This window comes from Coregonus clupeaformis, unplaced genomic scaffold (assembly GCF_020615455.1).
Source record: "Coregonus clupeaformis isolate EN_2021a unplaced genomic scaffold, ASM2061545v1 scaf1233, whole genome shotgun sequence".
Classification (NCBI taxonomy): domain Eukaryota; kingdom Metazoa; phylum Chordata; class Actinopteri; order Salmoniformes; family Salmonidae; genus Coregonus; species Coregonus clupeaformis.
The window spans coordinates 57,491-74,856 of record NW_025534687.1 but is presented as its reverse complement, the minus strand read 5'-3'; the positions used below and the strand labels follow the sequence as shown (position 1 = coordinate 74,856).

The following is a 17,366-nucleotide window of genomic DNA, read 5'->3' as shown; positions in this document are numbered from 1 at the left end:
ACTATGACGTTAATATGGTGAAAAGGATGTAGCCTGTGTGTAGCCGTTAGCGGTTTTGATATGAAAGTTTAGCTTGGGAAAGGTTTTTTCGGCTGGTCACAGACAGCTGTTGTATTGTGCACTGAAGTCCACAAGCGAAGGGAAAAGGTGAGAGGAGGAGAGAGCGTAGATGCGAGAAGGAATTATATATACAATGAGAAAAGTGATAATGTGGTTTATATGTGGCTGGTAGTTTGTGTGTGTGTGATCAGGGGTGTATTCATTCCGCCGATTCGGTTGAAGAACGTTTCTTAAACGGAAGCAAACGGAACAAACATACCTGAATTTGTCCAATAGAATCTCGTTTGCAACTGTTGGACTAATGATTACAACCTAGATCAGCTAGATGCAGGCAAGAATGTGCAAGGCGGTATTGAATGTGTAACTGTCTGTCACCTAGATTACGCAAATTTCTCTCGACCTGTGCACTTACGTTGTAAAATTTCATTCGTAGACCAGGTTGTAGCAACCTCATGATGGGTATAGGGAAACTTTGAGTATCATGTAGTAACCTAAACCTATCGATGTTACATTGAGCTGGGTGAATGGAATATGAATGACAGTCATCCAATATGCTGTAATAGAAATAAAGCCATGCTCATAAAATAAAATTAAAAAACGTCCTCCCTCATCTTAAAGGCACCGACCACACTGCACTGTAAAGTCTGTGGATGGGGAAACTAGAAGTGCCCCTGAGTAGAATGGACCTCCTTTTTACTGCAACACAACGTACAGATAGTTGTGTACGGTGCAATATGTATTTCCAGTATGAAAAAAACGATTGGATTTAAGATGATTGGCCACTTTAAGGGCCAAATTAGCAGTGACGCTCCTCTGGGTGTGATGCTGCGTTCAGAACAACTGGGAACTCTGAAAAAAACTTGGTCAAATCATGAAGTCAGTGATCTTCAGATTGGAAAGTCGGAGCTCTAGAAAGAGGCCCGAATTCCCGAGTTGGAATTCTGAGTTGGATGACTGTTTAAAACGATTTTTCCCAGTCTGAGCAATTTTTTTCCCGAGTTCCATTTATTTTGAACGCTCGGAAGTCGGAGATTTCCGAGTTTCCAGTTGTTTTGAACGCGGCACAAACGGTGGATTTGGAAACTAAAAGTGCTCCTGAGTAGAATGGACCCCCCTCCCTTTTACTGCGACACAATGTACATGAAGTTGTGTACTACGGTGCAGAATGTTCAATATGAAAAACATACTGAACATCATGCAATACAAATAGGCTAATTAACAATGGGATTTTAAAGTGTTTTCTAAAGTTGATTATTATTATTATACAAAAATTATTAACATTTCCTCATAAAATGTTACGAATTTCGACCATTTGTATTATTTTTCATTGCGGGACTTTCATTTTGAAGGAAAATCGTCGAGGTCACGGCCTTATTCTTGCTTAGTCTTGCTTATTCTTGGTCTGACACACGGGCCATAGAGTTTAGAAAATGCTTTCTCATTGGCAAAGAACTGGTCTAAGAAAATACTGTAGCGCCATCTATCGTCAAGGTGGTGTCTCTCTGTGGTAGCGCAGTACAGTGGAGGAGAAAAGTTGAATTATTACAAAACCCCCCTCGCTTGGTGAGCTAAAAAAACGAAAAAACGCCACCTACTGGAGCAGACAAATGTTTTGCTCAGTTATCCCTCTCCCCTCTTCCTCTCTGGTTTAGTTTGACAACATAAAATCGAATCATAACCCGGACAGATATCTCTAAATTCGTTATCGCTTTACTCACTTGCGGATATGACATTACTATGTCTGACTATGGACATAATATTTTGATAGACATTTGTCCAACGAGGTAAGTTAACGTTTGCTTGTTTAAAATAGTTCACTGTTAGCCTGCTTGCTAGCAAGGACATCAACCAACGCATAGCTGGCTAGCTGCATTATTATTAGCTAACTAGCTAATTTGTGACTACCTACAGTCTAACCTACTGTTTACACATGCACAAGTATTCAACCTATGCATTGTTAGTTAGCATTGTTATTTCCGGATTGCGCGATTGACAATAGGCTTTGGCGTAGGGAACATTGTGTCCTGTGACCTGCAACTAGCAGTATCTTGTAATGTTAGCGCATAGCATAGCTACTTCAGCTGTATAGAGCACATTGAAGCTCCCCCCATCAATGTACGACCTGTTTTTACCTTGTCAGGCATTTGATAACATGGTCATGACTGCTACGAAGCAGTACAGTGTATGTTTGACCTTTGATCCTTCCTAACACAACCCCAGTCAGTTTAGACATCGCTCAGGCCTTGTTTTCTGATGTAGTAGTTTGTGAACCATTGTCATGATACTGGTACAGACTTCAGACATTTTACATTTTAGTCATTTAGCAGACGCTCTTATCCAGAGCGACTTACAGTTAGTGAGTGCATACATTTTCATACTGGCCCCCCGTGGGAAACGAACCCACAACCATGGCGTTGCAAGCGACATGCTCTACCAACTGAGCTACAGGGGACTAGTGCCATCTAGAATTCATTACAAGTCGATGCACATTCAATATATAAAATGTATTGGGTATATGTTGTGAAATTATTGGGTATATGTATTGGGTATATGTTGTGAAATTGTTAGATATTACTTGTTAGATATTACTGCTCTGTCGGAGCTAGAAGCACAAGCATTTCGCTACACCCGCAATAACATCTACTAAACACGCATATGTGACAAATAACATTTGATGTTGTACTACGTTGTGGAGAAACGGTTGACAAATTGGAGTACATTCAAGACTTCCAATGTTGTGCAACCTCGTGGAAGAAAACCTTTGACAGTGTTGTGTGGTCTGTATTTCCCCAGGTAGAGGCTAGTCTGATGAGGGGGCTCTCCAGAGAGGTAGAATGCAACAGAAGAGGAACATCCAGATCATTGAATGGGAGGACCTGGACAAGAGGAAGTTCTACTCCTTCGGGGTATTCATGACCATGACCATCCGGGCCACCGTCTATCCGGCCACCCTCATCCGCACCAGACTGCAAGTGCAGAAGGGCAAGTCGCTCTACAACGGGACCTTCGATGCCTTCTTCAAGATCCTGCGGACCGAGGGCGTGCGGGGCCTCTACCGTGGCTTCATGGTCAACACCTTCACCCTCATATCGGGCCAGGCTTACATCACCACCTACGAGCTGGTGAGGAAATATGTCTCCAACTATTCCAAGGACAATACCGTCAAGTCTCTGGTGGCGGGTGGCACGGCGTCCCTGGTCGCCCAAACCATCACTGTCCCCATAGACGTGATTTCCCAACAGCTGATGATGCAAGGCCAAGGGAAGCACCTGACTCGCTTCCGGGTCAAGCTGAAAACGGAGGCCGACGGGAAGACCAAAATGGCGTTTGGCCAAACCAGGAACATGATTGCTCAGATCTTTGCGGCCGACGGCTTCCGAGGCTTCTACAGGGGATATGTGGCCTCCCTTCTAACATACATCCCAAATAGTGCGGTCTGGTGGCCTTTTTATCACTTTTACGCAGGTATAAAGGAGTGTTTGTTTACAAGGATATTTATCCCAGGACCGGTTTCCCGGACACAGATTAAGCCTAGTCCTGGACAAAAGCACTTCATTGAGCATGCTTTGAGTCCTGGAGGAGGCTTAATCCGGGAAACCTGTCCTTAATGTTATTATTACTATTTTCTTCAAGAAGGGTTGGAGATTAATCATCTCTTGTAATAATTATAGTCCATATAGAGTCCATATAGTCAACATACATTGTCTATAAGGAGCATTTCAAAGCACAAATCTTCCACAACGTTTCACAGAACAGCTATCCAAAATGGCGCCCAGTGACTGCCCTCATCTACTACTCCAAGCCATGGCCGGACCACTAGCTGCTGCGACTGCATCCACTGTCACCAACCCCATGGATGTGGTCAGAGCTAGAGTGCAGGTAGAGTGCAACTTCAGCTAAATGTACTGGTGGAATGTAAAGGGTCTGTTTGGATAGCCACATGTGGCCATCATTGGGTCCACTGTTTTCTCTAATAGATTTTAGTGGCACACTGGCACAGTGTATAATCAGGGATAGGCAACCCTGGTCTTGGAGTGCCACAGGCACATTATATATTTTTTTGATTCAAAATCCTTCAGTGTCTGTTGCACTCCACGACCAGAATTGCCTACCCAGGGTCTAAATCCTGGAATAGCAAATAGAATTTTACAAAAAAAAAATGTACATGGATAAATACCTTTGTAACAACAGCCTTGTATGTGTGTGACAGGTTGAAGGCAGGACCTCCGTCATCGAGACGTTCAAAAACCTGCTGGCAGAGGAGGGATTCTGGGGGATGACCAAAGGGCTGTCTGCACGCATCATATCCTCCATTCCCACCGCCATCGTTATGGTCGTGGGCTACGAAACCCTCAAGAGAGTGAGCTTGCGACCGGAGCTGGTCGACTCTAGACACTGGTAGAGGACATTAGCACCCAATCCCAAACCCACCCCTAACCCATACCCTCTATGCCCTGGTGAGGGGATTAGGGGATAGGTGTTAACAATATGGTAATAGCTACACATTTCCCACTTGAATTTTCACCACATTATATATACAATCATAGGGGGTAAGGGACACGGATTGATTTGGGATTGGACATTGTTGCTGTGGCCCTGGTTCCAATCCGGCCTCTTGACCTCCCTGACCTCACCACTGCATAGGTGATAGCAATAGAGCACAATATTGGCCCAGGGACTGAAATGGAACTGGGCCAATAAGATCTGCCTGCTCCTATTCCTTAATGGCTTCCTTGTCCTAATTATTTTGTTTGCCTTTTAAACTACTGTTGCCTTTTAGTGTGAATTGGTGGGGATTTTTATCTTATGTTGTGAGTGAATGAAGGAACAGTAGTTTGAGATTTGATGTCATTAGAATGTGTAATTTGTGACTGGTACACCCTCATGTTGGTTCTAGTGTCGAGCGATTAACCGAAATGTCGGTTATTTTTCGTTTTTTAAACAACTAATTGATCGATGTCTGTTCAATTATTTGAATTCCATTTTGTTCGTTTTTGTCTGAGCGCTATATGCAGTTTCTCTAGAGATAAATCAGATCAAGCCCAAACTGTGCGATTTTGCAGTATCCAACAGGCCAATATTCTACATAGTTTAGCGCAGAAAACATGGTAATTAACTACAGTGACCATAATCCATTGCGCGCCTACTTGTCCGGTGTGAGAGGGAGAGAAGAGACAGAAGAACGTGATTGGGAGGAATAGAAAGCAGTTGCGTAGTGAGGCATCTACCTGAAAATAAATGATCTAAGATTTATAGTTGGTATTCAGCAGTCATAAAAGTATGCCTTATTTACTTTGAAGAACTACTGAAATAGTGATTTAGTCAGACAGCATAGGCAGTGCTCTATAGAGATGAGATGACTTGGAATGAAATAATAAAGTCATCAAATAAAACAAATGAAATACACAACAACTGAAATATTTCATTAAAGTAATGTGAATAAATGATGGTTAATAAGTGATAAGCAGTAATGGGCAGTCACTACCATCATGGGACTTTTAATTGTTTTATTCTGTGTTAAAGCATTCAACCCACATAATGCGTAGATTTTTTTATTATCAAACCGAACCCGACCTCAAAAAAGCACTAATCGCTCAGCACTAGTTGGTTCCTTCAGGGATTCGTTGTCATTTGTTTTTCAACAGGCATAAACACTGAACTGATCCATCACTCCTAATGTATTTCTACTGTCTTAGTAATAGGATAGATCAACTTAAATCTGTTTAAAGCTGCCCTCTAGCCTTTATCAGGTTTAGTCCTAGGAGGTAGCAACAGCAAATTGCATACACAATTTCAGCTCAAACACACATGACAAAACAACCAATTAGGGCACATGTTCCTCTTCTTTGACTTTGCACTTGCGAAGACCCTCCCCTTTAGTCCTCCCAACCTAATCTCGTCCACCCAGCCAGCTCTCTAGCAATTGAGCCTGGGGTCGGACAAGGTTACTCCGAGTACAAAATAAAGAAGTTGGTAGAGTCACACTATTTAACAGAAATCCAGGCTATGGAGGGTAGATTTAAATGATAAAATGATTATATTAGTAGTACATGTAACGGTGCTGTGTTTAGGGCAGCCATCTTATTGTGAATAAAAAAAGACGTGATGCTGTAAATGATACTGTTAAAGCACATTGTTTCCAATTAATGTCTTCACCTCAACTCCAGTATTCAATAGTTTGAACCCTGGTATTTAGCATTGCTGCTGTGACAATATTAGCAATATTCAACTAATATTGTACTGAACAATCAAGGTTGTTGGCCAATTGTGAAATGCTAACTGTTGTAGTTTTAAAATATTCAGTAAATAAATTTTTTGATGGTTTCAGGGCTGGTACTTTGGGAGGGATTTGTTTTTAGTGTGCTGGACCAGCAGTAAACTGCTCTTTAAAGGAAGCGATGTGAGATGAGGACTCCAGGCAGAGAACAAGACAAGGCATGTCACTTTGTGTATTGTGGTAGTAAACCTCTGAGTGTAATCTGTGTATTAACTTCATCACTTCCAGCTCAAACGTGTAGTTGCACAATGTACATTTCTTTGAATTTCTCAATATTATTGTCTTAAAAGAAAATGTTCTGATGTTATTTATTGAAAAAAGATTTTCACATTCATATTTCTCTGGACAATAGCAAAGCAAAGGTTCAAACTATACTGAAGAAAAATATAAACTCAACAATTTCAAAGATTTTACTGAGTTACAGTTCATATAAGGAAATCAATCAATTGAAATAAATTCATAAGGCCCTAATCTATGGAGGCCAATTGGAGATACTGCCAAATTCTCTAAAACGATGTTGGAGGCTTATGGTAGAGAAATTAACATTAAATTATCTGGCAACAGCTCTGGTGGACATTCCTGCAGTCAGCATGCCAATTGCGCGCTCCCTCAAAACTAGAGACATCTGTGGCATTGTGTTGTGTGACAAAACGGCACATTTTAGAGTGGCCTTTTATTGTAATGATCATGCTGTTTAATCAGCTTCTTGATATGACACACCTGTCAGGTGGATTGATTATCTTGGCAAAGGAGAAATGCTCCGTAACAGGGATGTAAAGAAATTTGTGCACAACATTTTAAAGAAATACACTTTTTTGTGTGTATGAAACATTTCTGGGATATTTTATTTCAGCTCATGAAACATTGGACCAACACTTTACATGTTGCGTTTATATTTTTGTTCAGTGTAGTTTAGATCTTGCCTTCTAGGTTAATTTATGTACATTGTAGGCCTCCTGTAGCTCAGTTGGTAGAGCATGGCGCTTGCAACGCCAGGGTTGTGGGTTCGATTCCCACGGGGGCCAGTATGAAAAAATGTATGCACTCACTAACTGTAAGTCGCTCTGGATAAGAGCGTCTGCTAAATGACTAAAATGTAAAATGTACATTAGTATTTCTGTCTCAAATACTCTGTCATGTATTGGACGGCAGGTGGTTAAGAGCGTTGTGCCAGTAATCGAAAGGTCACTGGTTCTAATCCCCGAGCCGACTAGGTGAAAAATCTGTCGATGTGCCCTTGAGCAAGGCACTTAACCCTAATTGCTCATGTAAGTCGCTCTGGATAAGAGCGTCTGCTAAATGACAAAAAAAATAAAAAATGTATTGGAAAGGGCACTTCATATGGGAAATAAGGCTACCCTCTTTAGAGGCTTGTTTTGTAAATCCATACCCCCCTAGGGTGAGTAGGGACTGTCATCGGACTTCAAAGAAGGCAATAAGCAAGCACATTCAAAATATATAGGCTACTGCCTGGAATGTTAATATCCAACTTTATCAGAAAAACTATAAAAAAGGAATCCAGGCAGCACACAGGCTTGCTGTTTAACAAAGTGTGTTCTGTTGTCTACACAGTGACAGCCGAGTGGCTCGTTTAAAACATCAGCTATGGTCACATCACATGGCTCCAACATAATGGACATTCACTTGAAACCAAATGGAAGGAAAAAGGACAGAAATATGGAGAGACTACTTGCATTAATGAATACGACCCAAGTTTCTTTGATGGTTTTATGTGGCAGTGTTTCACTAACTTGGGTAATTAAAACATCCCGATTGGATGGCAGACTCACCTTGCGTTGTTCTGCCATGACTAAGGTTACGCATGAGAAATTACCATTAAGAGAATGATGGAGGGGGTCTTTAAGATAGTCCTTTAGGAGTCCGTAGAAAAAGCCCCAGGGTTTTGAAAGGGTCCACGTTGGGCTAGCAGACATTTTGGGAGAGGACAATGCGATTCACTGCTCTGAATGGCTAATGTCTCCTAGATGTTCTTATGACTGGGGGGCCTTAGCATGTCTATTTGGAGGTGACGTTCTGACACACAAGGTCATGTATCTTTGTTGCTAGTTGGTCGGGTGAGATGGATAGGGTCCATTTCGTTTAAATCCAATATACAGTCTTAGGAAAAAAAGGTTCTATATAGAACCAAAAAGGGTTCTATTGCGCCCCTAAAGGTGAAGCAAGTGATATAACCCTTTTGGGTTCTTAACCTTTTTTCTTTTTTTAAGAGTGTGGTTAACTACTTCATAGTCCAAAGTGTGCAACATGGCTAGCGTATCTGTAACAGTGAGGCAGATATGAAAGTGATACAGATTTCAGAGGGGATGAACATCTTGACTAAACTGTCACCCATACATTTAAAAAATATATTTTGTCATTCAAATGTCTATGGATTGTCTCGTCACGACCAGCAGAGTACTTTCAAAGTTAGAAAATGTTTATCAAAGAATGGAAAATCAGTTAACTATCCCTTTAATGTGTATTTTCCCCCTCACAGCATGATAGTAATAATGAAATAAGTTCACTCACTAAAAAAACTAAAACAAAGCTGCATCACAAACCTCGTGAAAGGATCATTCATTCAACGCTTAACACAAAATCAAACCATCTCTGTTTTTCTTTCCCCTACCGCTCTCTGTGTGTTCAAAGAAAAACACCACCCAAAGACTAAAGACAAATCTATTGATTGATGAGACAAACTGTGGTGGACGAGCATGCATAGGGAACTAGATGGGAGCCTTTTTAACGCGACACTTCCTGGAGGGATGACAGAGTGCTCCCTGCTCTGCTCTATACATTAATTATCCACCGCTGTCTGGAAGCCACTTTGTCAAAGAGATTGATGAAGAGCCATCAGAAAGAGAACAAATCAGACGTGATGGGAGGGGGTGTGAGTGAAGCTATCGGGGCCTCTCATTCTGTGTTGGGGGGCTGTTTCAGTGAGTTTCTTGCTTGGGATGAATTGAATGCATGTTTAGTCTGATCCTTAGCTGTAGCCAGGGAGAGAGAGGGCTTGTCAATGGGATGAACGTCTATATCCACCCTCAAAGAGACGGTTCCCTAGGAATCCCATCTTTAGATGGACATTGACTCCCATCTTTTATCGAAGAAAGATCTTAGATCTTATCACAACTACAATATTGGTTTATATTGGAAACCATAATTGCATTCAACACATTATTATATTGCTGTGATGGTGACATCCATGGTTCTCTTCTATGGAGTTGTTCCATTTAAATGCCCTATTTGTCCTATTTATTTTGCAGGCTTGAAACTGGACCACCTGAACCCCTGTCCATCTGTCATTTACAATGGTCATTAAGGGGAGGACATTTCACTGACTCTCTTTCAGGACTTGAGAGAGAGCGGAGCATGCTGTGAGGGGTTATTACAGAGAGCGAGAGAAAAGGAGGGAGGGTGAAAGGGAGAGTGTAGGGGAGGGATAGTGGGACAGGGAACTGAGGAGAAACAGAGGAGACAGAGCATATCAAGAGGCAGAGAGAGACCGGTACACGCGAGCCTTCCCAAGAAAATGACCAATTTCGCAGGCACTTGGAAAATGAGAAGCAGTGAGAATTTTGACGAACTACTCAAAGCCCTTGGTAAGACATCTATAGTTCTTACCTGCTATCATTAAGAGCTATTTGATAGAATAAATACTTCAAAATCCTAACTGTTGTTTCCCTATTGTGTCTCACCACCAAACCCATCATTATTTTGATCTGTGATCTATTATTTGGGGAAATATTTGAGAAAACAATTATTGGGAAAGGCCACCGGGTGTGACACATCTTGATCATCTTTCAGTTTTGCCTATATCCTCAGTTTTAGGATCATTCCATCATGTATTTTTGCCATGTACCTTGTTCATTTGAGCTGCATTTTATGTTGTCGTGGGTTGATATTCCGAAAGTCATTTTCACATCAGTTTTCAAAAACATATACAAAAAAATGGAGTTGGGCATGTATAAAACATAATAGAAAATGTACACCAGGTGCACATGTAATACATATTACAAATCACTAATTGCATGTAAGCTTGATCTTGCGTGTAGCTTCCTGCCTTAGAATAGTCATATTTTCAGTGAAAGCAGTGTGGGTGGATCAGCCCAATGCTGCACAGTTGAGCCCAGCTGGTGTGGAACAGATGAGACAATTCACTGTGTTTGTTTTCTCAAATACGTCTCCTGTGACTGCACTGAGATCTCACTTAATCTGAGGTCTAGATATTGGCTTGGACAGAACTTTGGCTTTTGTTGCCATTGTTTTGTTTTTTCATCGTGGAACAAAGAGATGAGAGGAGGAAAAAGGAGGAAAGATTGACCTCTCCTCTGGGAAACGCAAGTACACAGATTGTAATTTAAATGAGAGCAATAAGACTCATAGTACTGAAGGATACAGTATTTGAGAAAGAGAGAGAGAGCAGCTCGGAAAACATATGCATGTTGGGAATTAATGGAAACAGCCAGACATTTTCTCATCCAACTGTTTGTACTGTAACACTGGGACAGAAGAGCCAACTAGCTCCACAATTTTTTTTCTCGGAGGAATCCATCAGTCTGCAGGAGAGCTAAACAAAGCTAATGACTCCAGCATTCCTTGTTTTCATCACCTTGTCATAGCGTCCCCCCCATATTTGCAACATCTGCTGATAACCATCTCATTTGCGGTTGCTTGCCTTGAGAACTCTGTATATAAAAACCTGAATACTACAGCGCACTACTGATATCTTCTCTCACTCCAATAACTTCCAGTCTACCATGACTTTGCCACAAATAGGTAACACTGCCACTATTCATTCCTCTTGTAAATAAGCACCACCTACACCTTTGCAAGTGGAATTCATGATTGTTTTCCTTCTCCTATTAATGGCGCCAGGAGGAGACAGAAATGTAACTGTACTCATCCTTGAATTAAAGAAATGGGAGATGAGGATCTTATGAAATCTGCTAACATGACATACCAGATGTCAGTAAAAGTCAAACGGTAGCCCTGTGAAGCCGTATTGTCACCATGGGTTCAACCCAGTGGCATGTCATGGTTGTGTCCAGTCAGTTGCCGTCAGTTGCCGTAACCTGACAAAGTTAAAACTGATCAATGACACATTCTGACATGCAATTGGTTATGCAGCGCTTATGACCGTTAAAGTAAGCGTAATGACAGGTGTTATTTGCCCACAGGCGTCAATGCTATGTTGAGGAAGGTCGCTGGCGCCGCGGCGTCCAAACCTCACGTGGAGATCAGGCAGAATGATGAGCAGTTCTACATCAAGACCTCCACCACCGTGCGCACCACCGAGATCAACTTCCTCATTGGCCAGGAGTTCAACGAGGAGACAATAGATGGCAGGAAGTGCAAGGTAAAGTCTCTGAGTCTGCCCCAATACAATGTAAAGGGAGTGTCTCTGCCCCAATACAATGTAAAGGTAGTGTCTCTGCCCCAATACAATGTAAAGGTAGTGTCTCTGCCCCAATACAATGTAAAGGTAGTGTCTCTACCCCAATACAATGTAAAGGTAATGTCTCTGCTCTTATAGAATGTAAAGGTAATGTCTCTACCCTTATACAATGTAAAGGTAGTTTGCCCCCATACAATGTAAAAGTAGTCTCTGCCCCTATACAATGTAAAGGTAGTCTCTGCCCCCATACAATGTAAAGGTAGTCTCTACCCCTATACAATGTAAAGGTAGTATCTGCCCCTATACAATGTAAAGGTAGTCTGCCCCCATACAATATAAAGGTAGTCTTTGCCCCTATACAATGTAAAGGTAGTCTTTGCCCCTATACAATGTAAAGGTAGTCTACCCTCATACAATGTAAAGGTAGTCTCTGCCCCTATACAATGTAAAGGTGGTCTGCCCCCATACAATGTAAAGGTAGTCTCTGCCCCCATACAATGTAAAGGTAGTCTCTGCCCCTATACAATGTAAAGGTAGTCTGCCCCCATACAATGTAAAGGTAGTCTCTGCCCCCATACAATGTAAAGGTAGTCTCTGCCCCCATACCATGTAAAGGTAATCTGCCCCTATACAATGTAAAGGTAGTCTCTTCCCCCATACCATGTAAAGGTAGTCTGCCCCTATACAATGTAAAGGTAGTCTCTGCCCCTATACAATGTAAAGGTAGTCTGCCCCCATACAATGTAAAGGTGTTCTGCCCACATACAATGTAAAGGTAGTCTGCCCCTATACAATGTAAAGGTAAAGATGGCCAGGACAGGAAAGTACATGGCTGTATTGACATGGACCCTCTTCATTTGCATCCTATCAACAGAGCCTGGTCACATGGGAGACTGAGAGCAAAATGTACTGCAGGCAGACTCTACTGGATGGCAACGGCCCAAGAACCTTCTGGACCAGAGAGCTGAGGGGAGATGAACTCATACTGGTGAGGATCAATACCAACAAGTTTGGGACTAGAGAAAGGTAGTAGGCAAGGCTGTCATGTCAGGCCCCCCTCAGTTTGATCTATTTGTATACTGAAAATATAGATTGTTCCTTTCACAAAGAATTCATTCAAAGATCTCAAATTTGTCTATCAAATTAGTTTTATGACGTTCATGTTAGAATGTATACAGATCAAATATTATTTGTCACATGCTTCGTAAACAGGTGTAGATTTTAATGGTAGGTTTATTTGAACAGTGAGAGACAGAATAACAACAACAAAATCCAGAAAAATGCATGTCAAAAATGTTATAAATTGATTTGCATTTTAATGAGGGAAATAAGTATTTGACCCCCTCTCAATCAGAAAGATTTCTGGCTCCCAGGTGTCTTTTATACAGGTAACGAGCTGAGATTAGGAGCACACTCTTAAAGGGAGTGCTCCTAATCTCAGTTTGTTACCTGTATAAAAGACACCTGTCCACAGAAGCAATCAATCAATCAGATTCCAAACTCTCCACCATGGCGAAGACCAAAGAGCTCTCCAAGGATGTCAGGGACAAGATTGTAGACCTACACAAGGCTGGAATGGACTACAAGACCATCGCCAAGCAGCTTGGTGAGAAGGTGACAACAGTTGGTGCGATTATTCGCAAATGGAAGAAACACAAAAGAACTGTCAATCTCCCTCGGCCTGGGGCTCCATGCAAGATCTCACCTCGTGGAGTTGCAATGATCATGAGAACGGTGAGGAATCAGCCCAGAACTACACGGGAGGATCTTGTCAATGATCTCAAGGCAGCTGGGACCATAGTCACCAAGAAAACAATTGGTAACACACTACGCCGTGAAGGACTGAAATCCTGCAGCGCCCACAAGATCCCCCTGCTCAAGAAAGCACATATACAGGCCCGTCTGAAGTTTGCCAGTGAACATCTGAATGATTCAGAGGAGAACTGGGTGAAAGTGTTGTGGTCAGATGAGACTAAAATCGAGCTCTTTGGCATCAACTCAACTCGCCGTGTTTGGAGGAGGAGGAATGCTGCCTATGACCCCAAGAACACCATCCCCACTGTCAAACATGGAGGTGGAAACATTATGCTTTGGGGGTGTTTTTCTGCTAAGGGGACAGGACAACTTCACCGCATCAAAGGGACGATAGACAGGGCCATGTACCGTCAAATCTTGGGTGAGAACCTCCTTCCCTCAGGGCATTGAAAATGGGTCGTGGATGGGTATTCCAGCATGACAATGACCCAAAACACACGGCCAAGGCAACAAAGGAGTGGCTCAAGAAGAAGCACATTAAGGTCCTGAAGTGGCCTAGCCAGTCTCCAGACCTTAATCCCATAGAAAATCTGTGGAGGGAGCTGAAGGTTCGAGTTGCCAAACGTCAGCCTCGAAACCTTAATGACTTGGAGAAGATCTGCGAAGAGGAGTGGGACAAAATCCCTCCTGAGATGTGTGCAAACCTGGTGGCCAACTACAAGAAATGTCTGACCTCTGTGATTGCCAACAAGGGTTTTGCCACCAAGTACTAAGTCATGATTTGCAGAGGGGTCAAATACTTATTTCCATCATTAAAATGCAAATCAATTCATAAAATCTTTGACATGCGTTTTTCTGGATTTTTTTGTTGTTATTCTGTCTCTCACTGTTCAAATAAACCTACCATTAAAATTATAGACTAATCATGTCTTTGTCAGTGGGCAAACGTACAAAATCAGCAGGGGATCAAATACTTTTTCCCCCTCACTGTATGTGGTGAGTGTGAAAGTGTGTGTGTGTATGTGTGTGTTGGGGTGTCAGTGTAAGTATGTGTGAGTGTGTGATAGAGTCCAGTGTGTGTGCATAGAGTCAGTGCAAGAGAGTTGGTGCAAAACATAAAAAATGGGTCAATGCAGGTAGTCTGGGTAGCCATTCGATTAGCTATTTAGCAGTCGATTGGCTTGGGGGTAGAAGCGGCGTCCTGTTGGTTCCAGACTTGGTGCACTGGTACCCCACACTGTTAGTGATAACACTTCATTCTGAACCCAAAAGAGAGTAGGCCTGCAACTCATACTATGCCCCAAGAGATTATACTGTAAATTCAAACAGACGCTTGATGTCAAAGCTAAGATAAGCTTTTCCACCAGAGCACTCCATATGATGAATTTAGCTCTGCACAGCCCAACTCGGAAACTATTGTCACTGTTATGAACACCTCTGAAAGGGTTCCTAAGGGATTTCAAATCTTTCTCTTTGATGTATTGCTACTGGCTGATATTATACTGCACAAACATACGTTTGTTGTTAAGCTCCTCACATACCAGGTCCTTACATCCGTCCAAAACACTTCTTGATGACTTCACGACACTGACTTTCATATTAAAAAGAAAATGTGCTTTCTGTAAACTTCTGGCCTGTTTTAATTTTATAGACCAGATTGACAACAATAAATGGTGCCAATAACCTTAGATTCCAGTTTATAAGTGATGAGGATAACCTCTTTATTGACTCTTACAAAGCCCAGAGGGAAATCAAGGGGAAAACCTCTAAGTAAGGGACTCCTTTCTGGATAGCATGCTTGGACTTTGCAACAGGAGATGCTTTGAGCAAACATGAAATGTGTGTGTTTCAACTCAAGGGTGTGTAGTTCTGTGCATATTGAACCGATAAGCCATATGATAGGTCTGTGAGACACGTGTGTTTTTTAAAAAGTCAAACATATTTCCCGCTAGGCACACATCATCTTGTGTTTTACTGTGGAGGAAAATACTTTTCGCTATGGCGTGGTGTTGTCAACAAATGCTCAACTTGGTAGGGTCTCAAAGGTGGGAACCATGACTTTTTCTTATTGAATAACCGCAATATGGAGAAAGCCACCAATGCACTGCATCTGCCCATCCATATGCGGCAAAACCTATTGATGACAAACAAGGTGCCACGATACACTTCTTCCCAGGTCCCACAAATCGAAACACAAACCTCTTGAAAGGTTGATCCCCCACATACCTCCAGAATGTTGTACTCACAGGCTAAGTTAGAGTTTTTTTCCATCATCAACGGATCTACATTTCAGACTACGTCACCCGTGAACAATTTGTTTATTAACTCCAGGGAGCTAATGGGCAGCACCTCATCCTCCACTAAAACAAGCCTGCTCTCCTTCCGGTGACAGAGGAATCTGGACCTGGCCAGTAAAACGGAAATGCAGGTGGCTCACGTCAAAGCATCTATGAGCAGATTAAGAAATGAAGCTTTCAAGGAGGGGGGAAGGAAGGAGGGGAGGAGAGGGTTGTTGGGGGAAAGAAAGTAATGAAGACCGTATGTTCTGGCTTTACTGTCTCCAGTGATGGAAGACGGATGGAGTCCAGGATGGGTTCATTAGCTTGGCGAAATCTCGGGGGGCTAGTTTAGTTTAATAGGACGGGCAGCAGGGAATGTGCCTTCAGTTATTCTGATACTGCATGTGTTCGTGACTGACACACTGAACTCTTATCTACCCTGCTGTTGTACTGAAGAGTATCCCCTAGGTAAGAGGGGGGCTTTTCCTTCTCCAGTGCAGGCCTTTACCGCCAGAGAGGTGTGTGTGTGTGTGGAGGGGGGTTAAATGCTACTGGCTGTCTGCCTGCTCCTGCTCGCAATAATGTGCCTCATTGATCATGTTGTGTTGGAAAACGCCAATGGTCCCTGACGCATCACACGTTAATGTCTCCCTGGACACTCGCTGCACACGGCAGATGGCCCCATCTTAACGCCATTCTTTAAACCCGAATGATACTTACTTTCCTCCCTCCCTCCCTGGGTGCTGGGGTAATGATGATCTGTGGTGCTGACACAAGTTCGGTTGCAGTCTTGCTGCACCTCTGAAAGTACCATAAATCTTTGGGGCTCGATGCGCCTCCGCCACCCACACAGCTCTATCATTTCCCCCATTCATTCACTGATACTGTAGCAGCTGCCACATGCCAAAATGACTAAAGTCTTTGGACAGGAAATCTCAGCCAGTTGTGTGCTAAAGCAGTCTTCCATTCTGTCACAATGAGAGTTTGAACAATAAATATTTTTTTTTATCCCACTTCTGACACCAGTTGTCGTATTTGAGATGAACATAAAATCGTCCTGTGTTCTTATCTGAAGGTTCAAACACTGATCTACAACAGCAAGAAACACTTGTGTTGAGATAATTGGAGTGTTTTTCCCTCTCCCTTCTTTTTCAGACCTTTGGGGCAGACGACGTGGTTTGCACACGGATTTACGTACGAGAAATTAAATAGAACGTAGCATGAGGACCGACCAGGACCATCATAATGGGCTGCACCCTCCTTGGTACAGCTGCAGTTTCAGATCAATATTTCCTAACATAGCATCATATATCGGATTAAACAGACATTAGAGATTTACCATGCTTCATGTAACTAGACCAAACACGCAATTGTATCTAGACAACATTGTTTCTCACGCCAACTGCCTCTTTAATAAAACAAAATGTTTTTGATCATCCATCCTCCTTTTTGTATTTACAGTGTTTTGTCAGTATTGTCAATAAAAGAGCAAGACAATATACGTATAATTTATTTCAACATTTGTATAATTTGTCTGGTGACAAAGAAATGTCTAAAAGAAACACATCTGCTTGTATCAAGACAAACATCAGGTAGG

General features: G+C 42.3%; 2 protein-coding genes and 1 non-coding gene across 3 annotated transcripts; all 3 read left to right on the top strand.

Annotated features, from left to right (window-relative positions):
* Positions 1–1,698: 1,698 nt before the first annotated feature.
* Positions 1,699–4,683, top strand: LOC123486475 (solute carrier family 25 member 44-like). Its single transcript, XM_045217801.1, has 4 exons — positions 1,699–1,844; positions 2,854–3,525; positions 3,812–3,939; positions 4,271–4,683. Exons 2-4 carry the CDS (start codon positions 2,895–2,897, stop codon positions 4,460–4,462), a joined length of 951 nt encoding a protein of 316 aa, XP_045073736.1. The 5' UTR covers positions 1,699–1,844; positions 2,854–2,894; the 3' UTR covers positions 4,463–4,683.
* A 2,604-nt stretch (positions 4,684–7,287) lies between these two features.
* Positions 7,288–7,362, top strand: trnaa-ugc. The gene has a single exon. It is a non-coding gene; the product is annotated as a tRNA-Ala (tRNA).
* A 2,495-nt stretch (positions 7,363–9,857) lies between these two features.
* On the top strand, positions 9,858–17,205 carry LOC123486472 (cellular retinoic acid-binding protein 1-like). Its single transcript, XM_045217797.1, has 4 exons — positions 9,858–9,939; positions 11,518–11,696; positions 12,610–12,723; positions 16,925–17,205. Exons 1-4 carry the CDS (start codon positions 9,870–9,872, stop codon positions 16,979–16,981), a joined length of 420 nt encoding a protein of 139 aa, XP_045073732.1. The 5' UTR covers positions 9,858–9,869; the 3' UTR covers positions 16,982–17,205.
* Positions 17,206–17,366: the final 161 nt, after the last annotated feature.

Excerpts from the sequence above, each read along its gene's own strand:
- LOC123486475 (XM_045217801.1), top strand. The coding sequence starts at position 2,895 with ATGCAACAGAAGAGGAACATCCAGATCATTGAATGGGAGGACCTGGAC. Across the intron at positions 3,526-3,811 it reads TTTTTATCACTTTTACGCAG|AACAGCTATCCAAAATGGCG; the intron begins GTATAAAGGAGT and ends AACGTTTCACAG. Across the intron at positions 3,940-4,270 it reads TGGTCAGAGCTAGAGTGCAG|GTTGAAGGCAGGACCTCCGT; the intron begins GTAGAGTGCAAC and ends TGTGTGTGACAG.
- LOC123486472 (XM_045217797.1), top strand. The coding sequence starts at position 9,870 with ATGACCAATTTCGCAGGCACTTGGAAAATGAGAAGCAGTGAGAATTTT. Across the intron at positions 11,697-12,609 it reads TAGATGGCAGGAAGTGCAAG|AGCCTGGTCACATGGGAGAC; the intron begins GTAAAGTCTCTG and ends TCCTATCAACAG. Across the intron at positions 12,724-16,924 it reads GGGGAGATGAACTCATACTG|ACCTTTGGGGCAGACGACGT; the intron begins GTGAGGATCAAT and ends CTTCTTTTTCAG.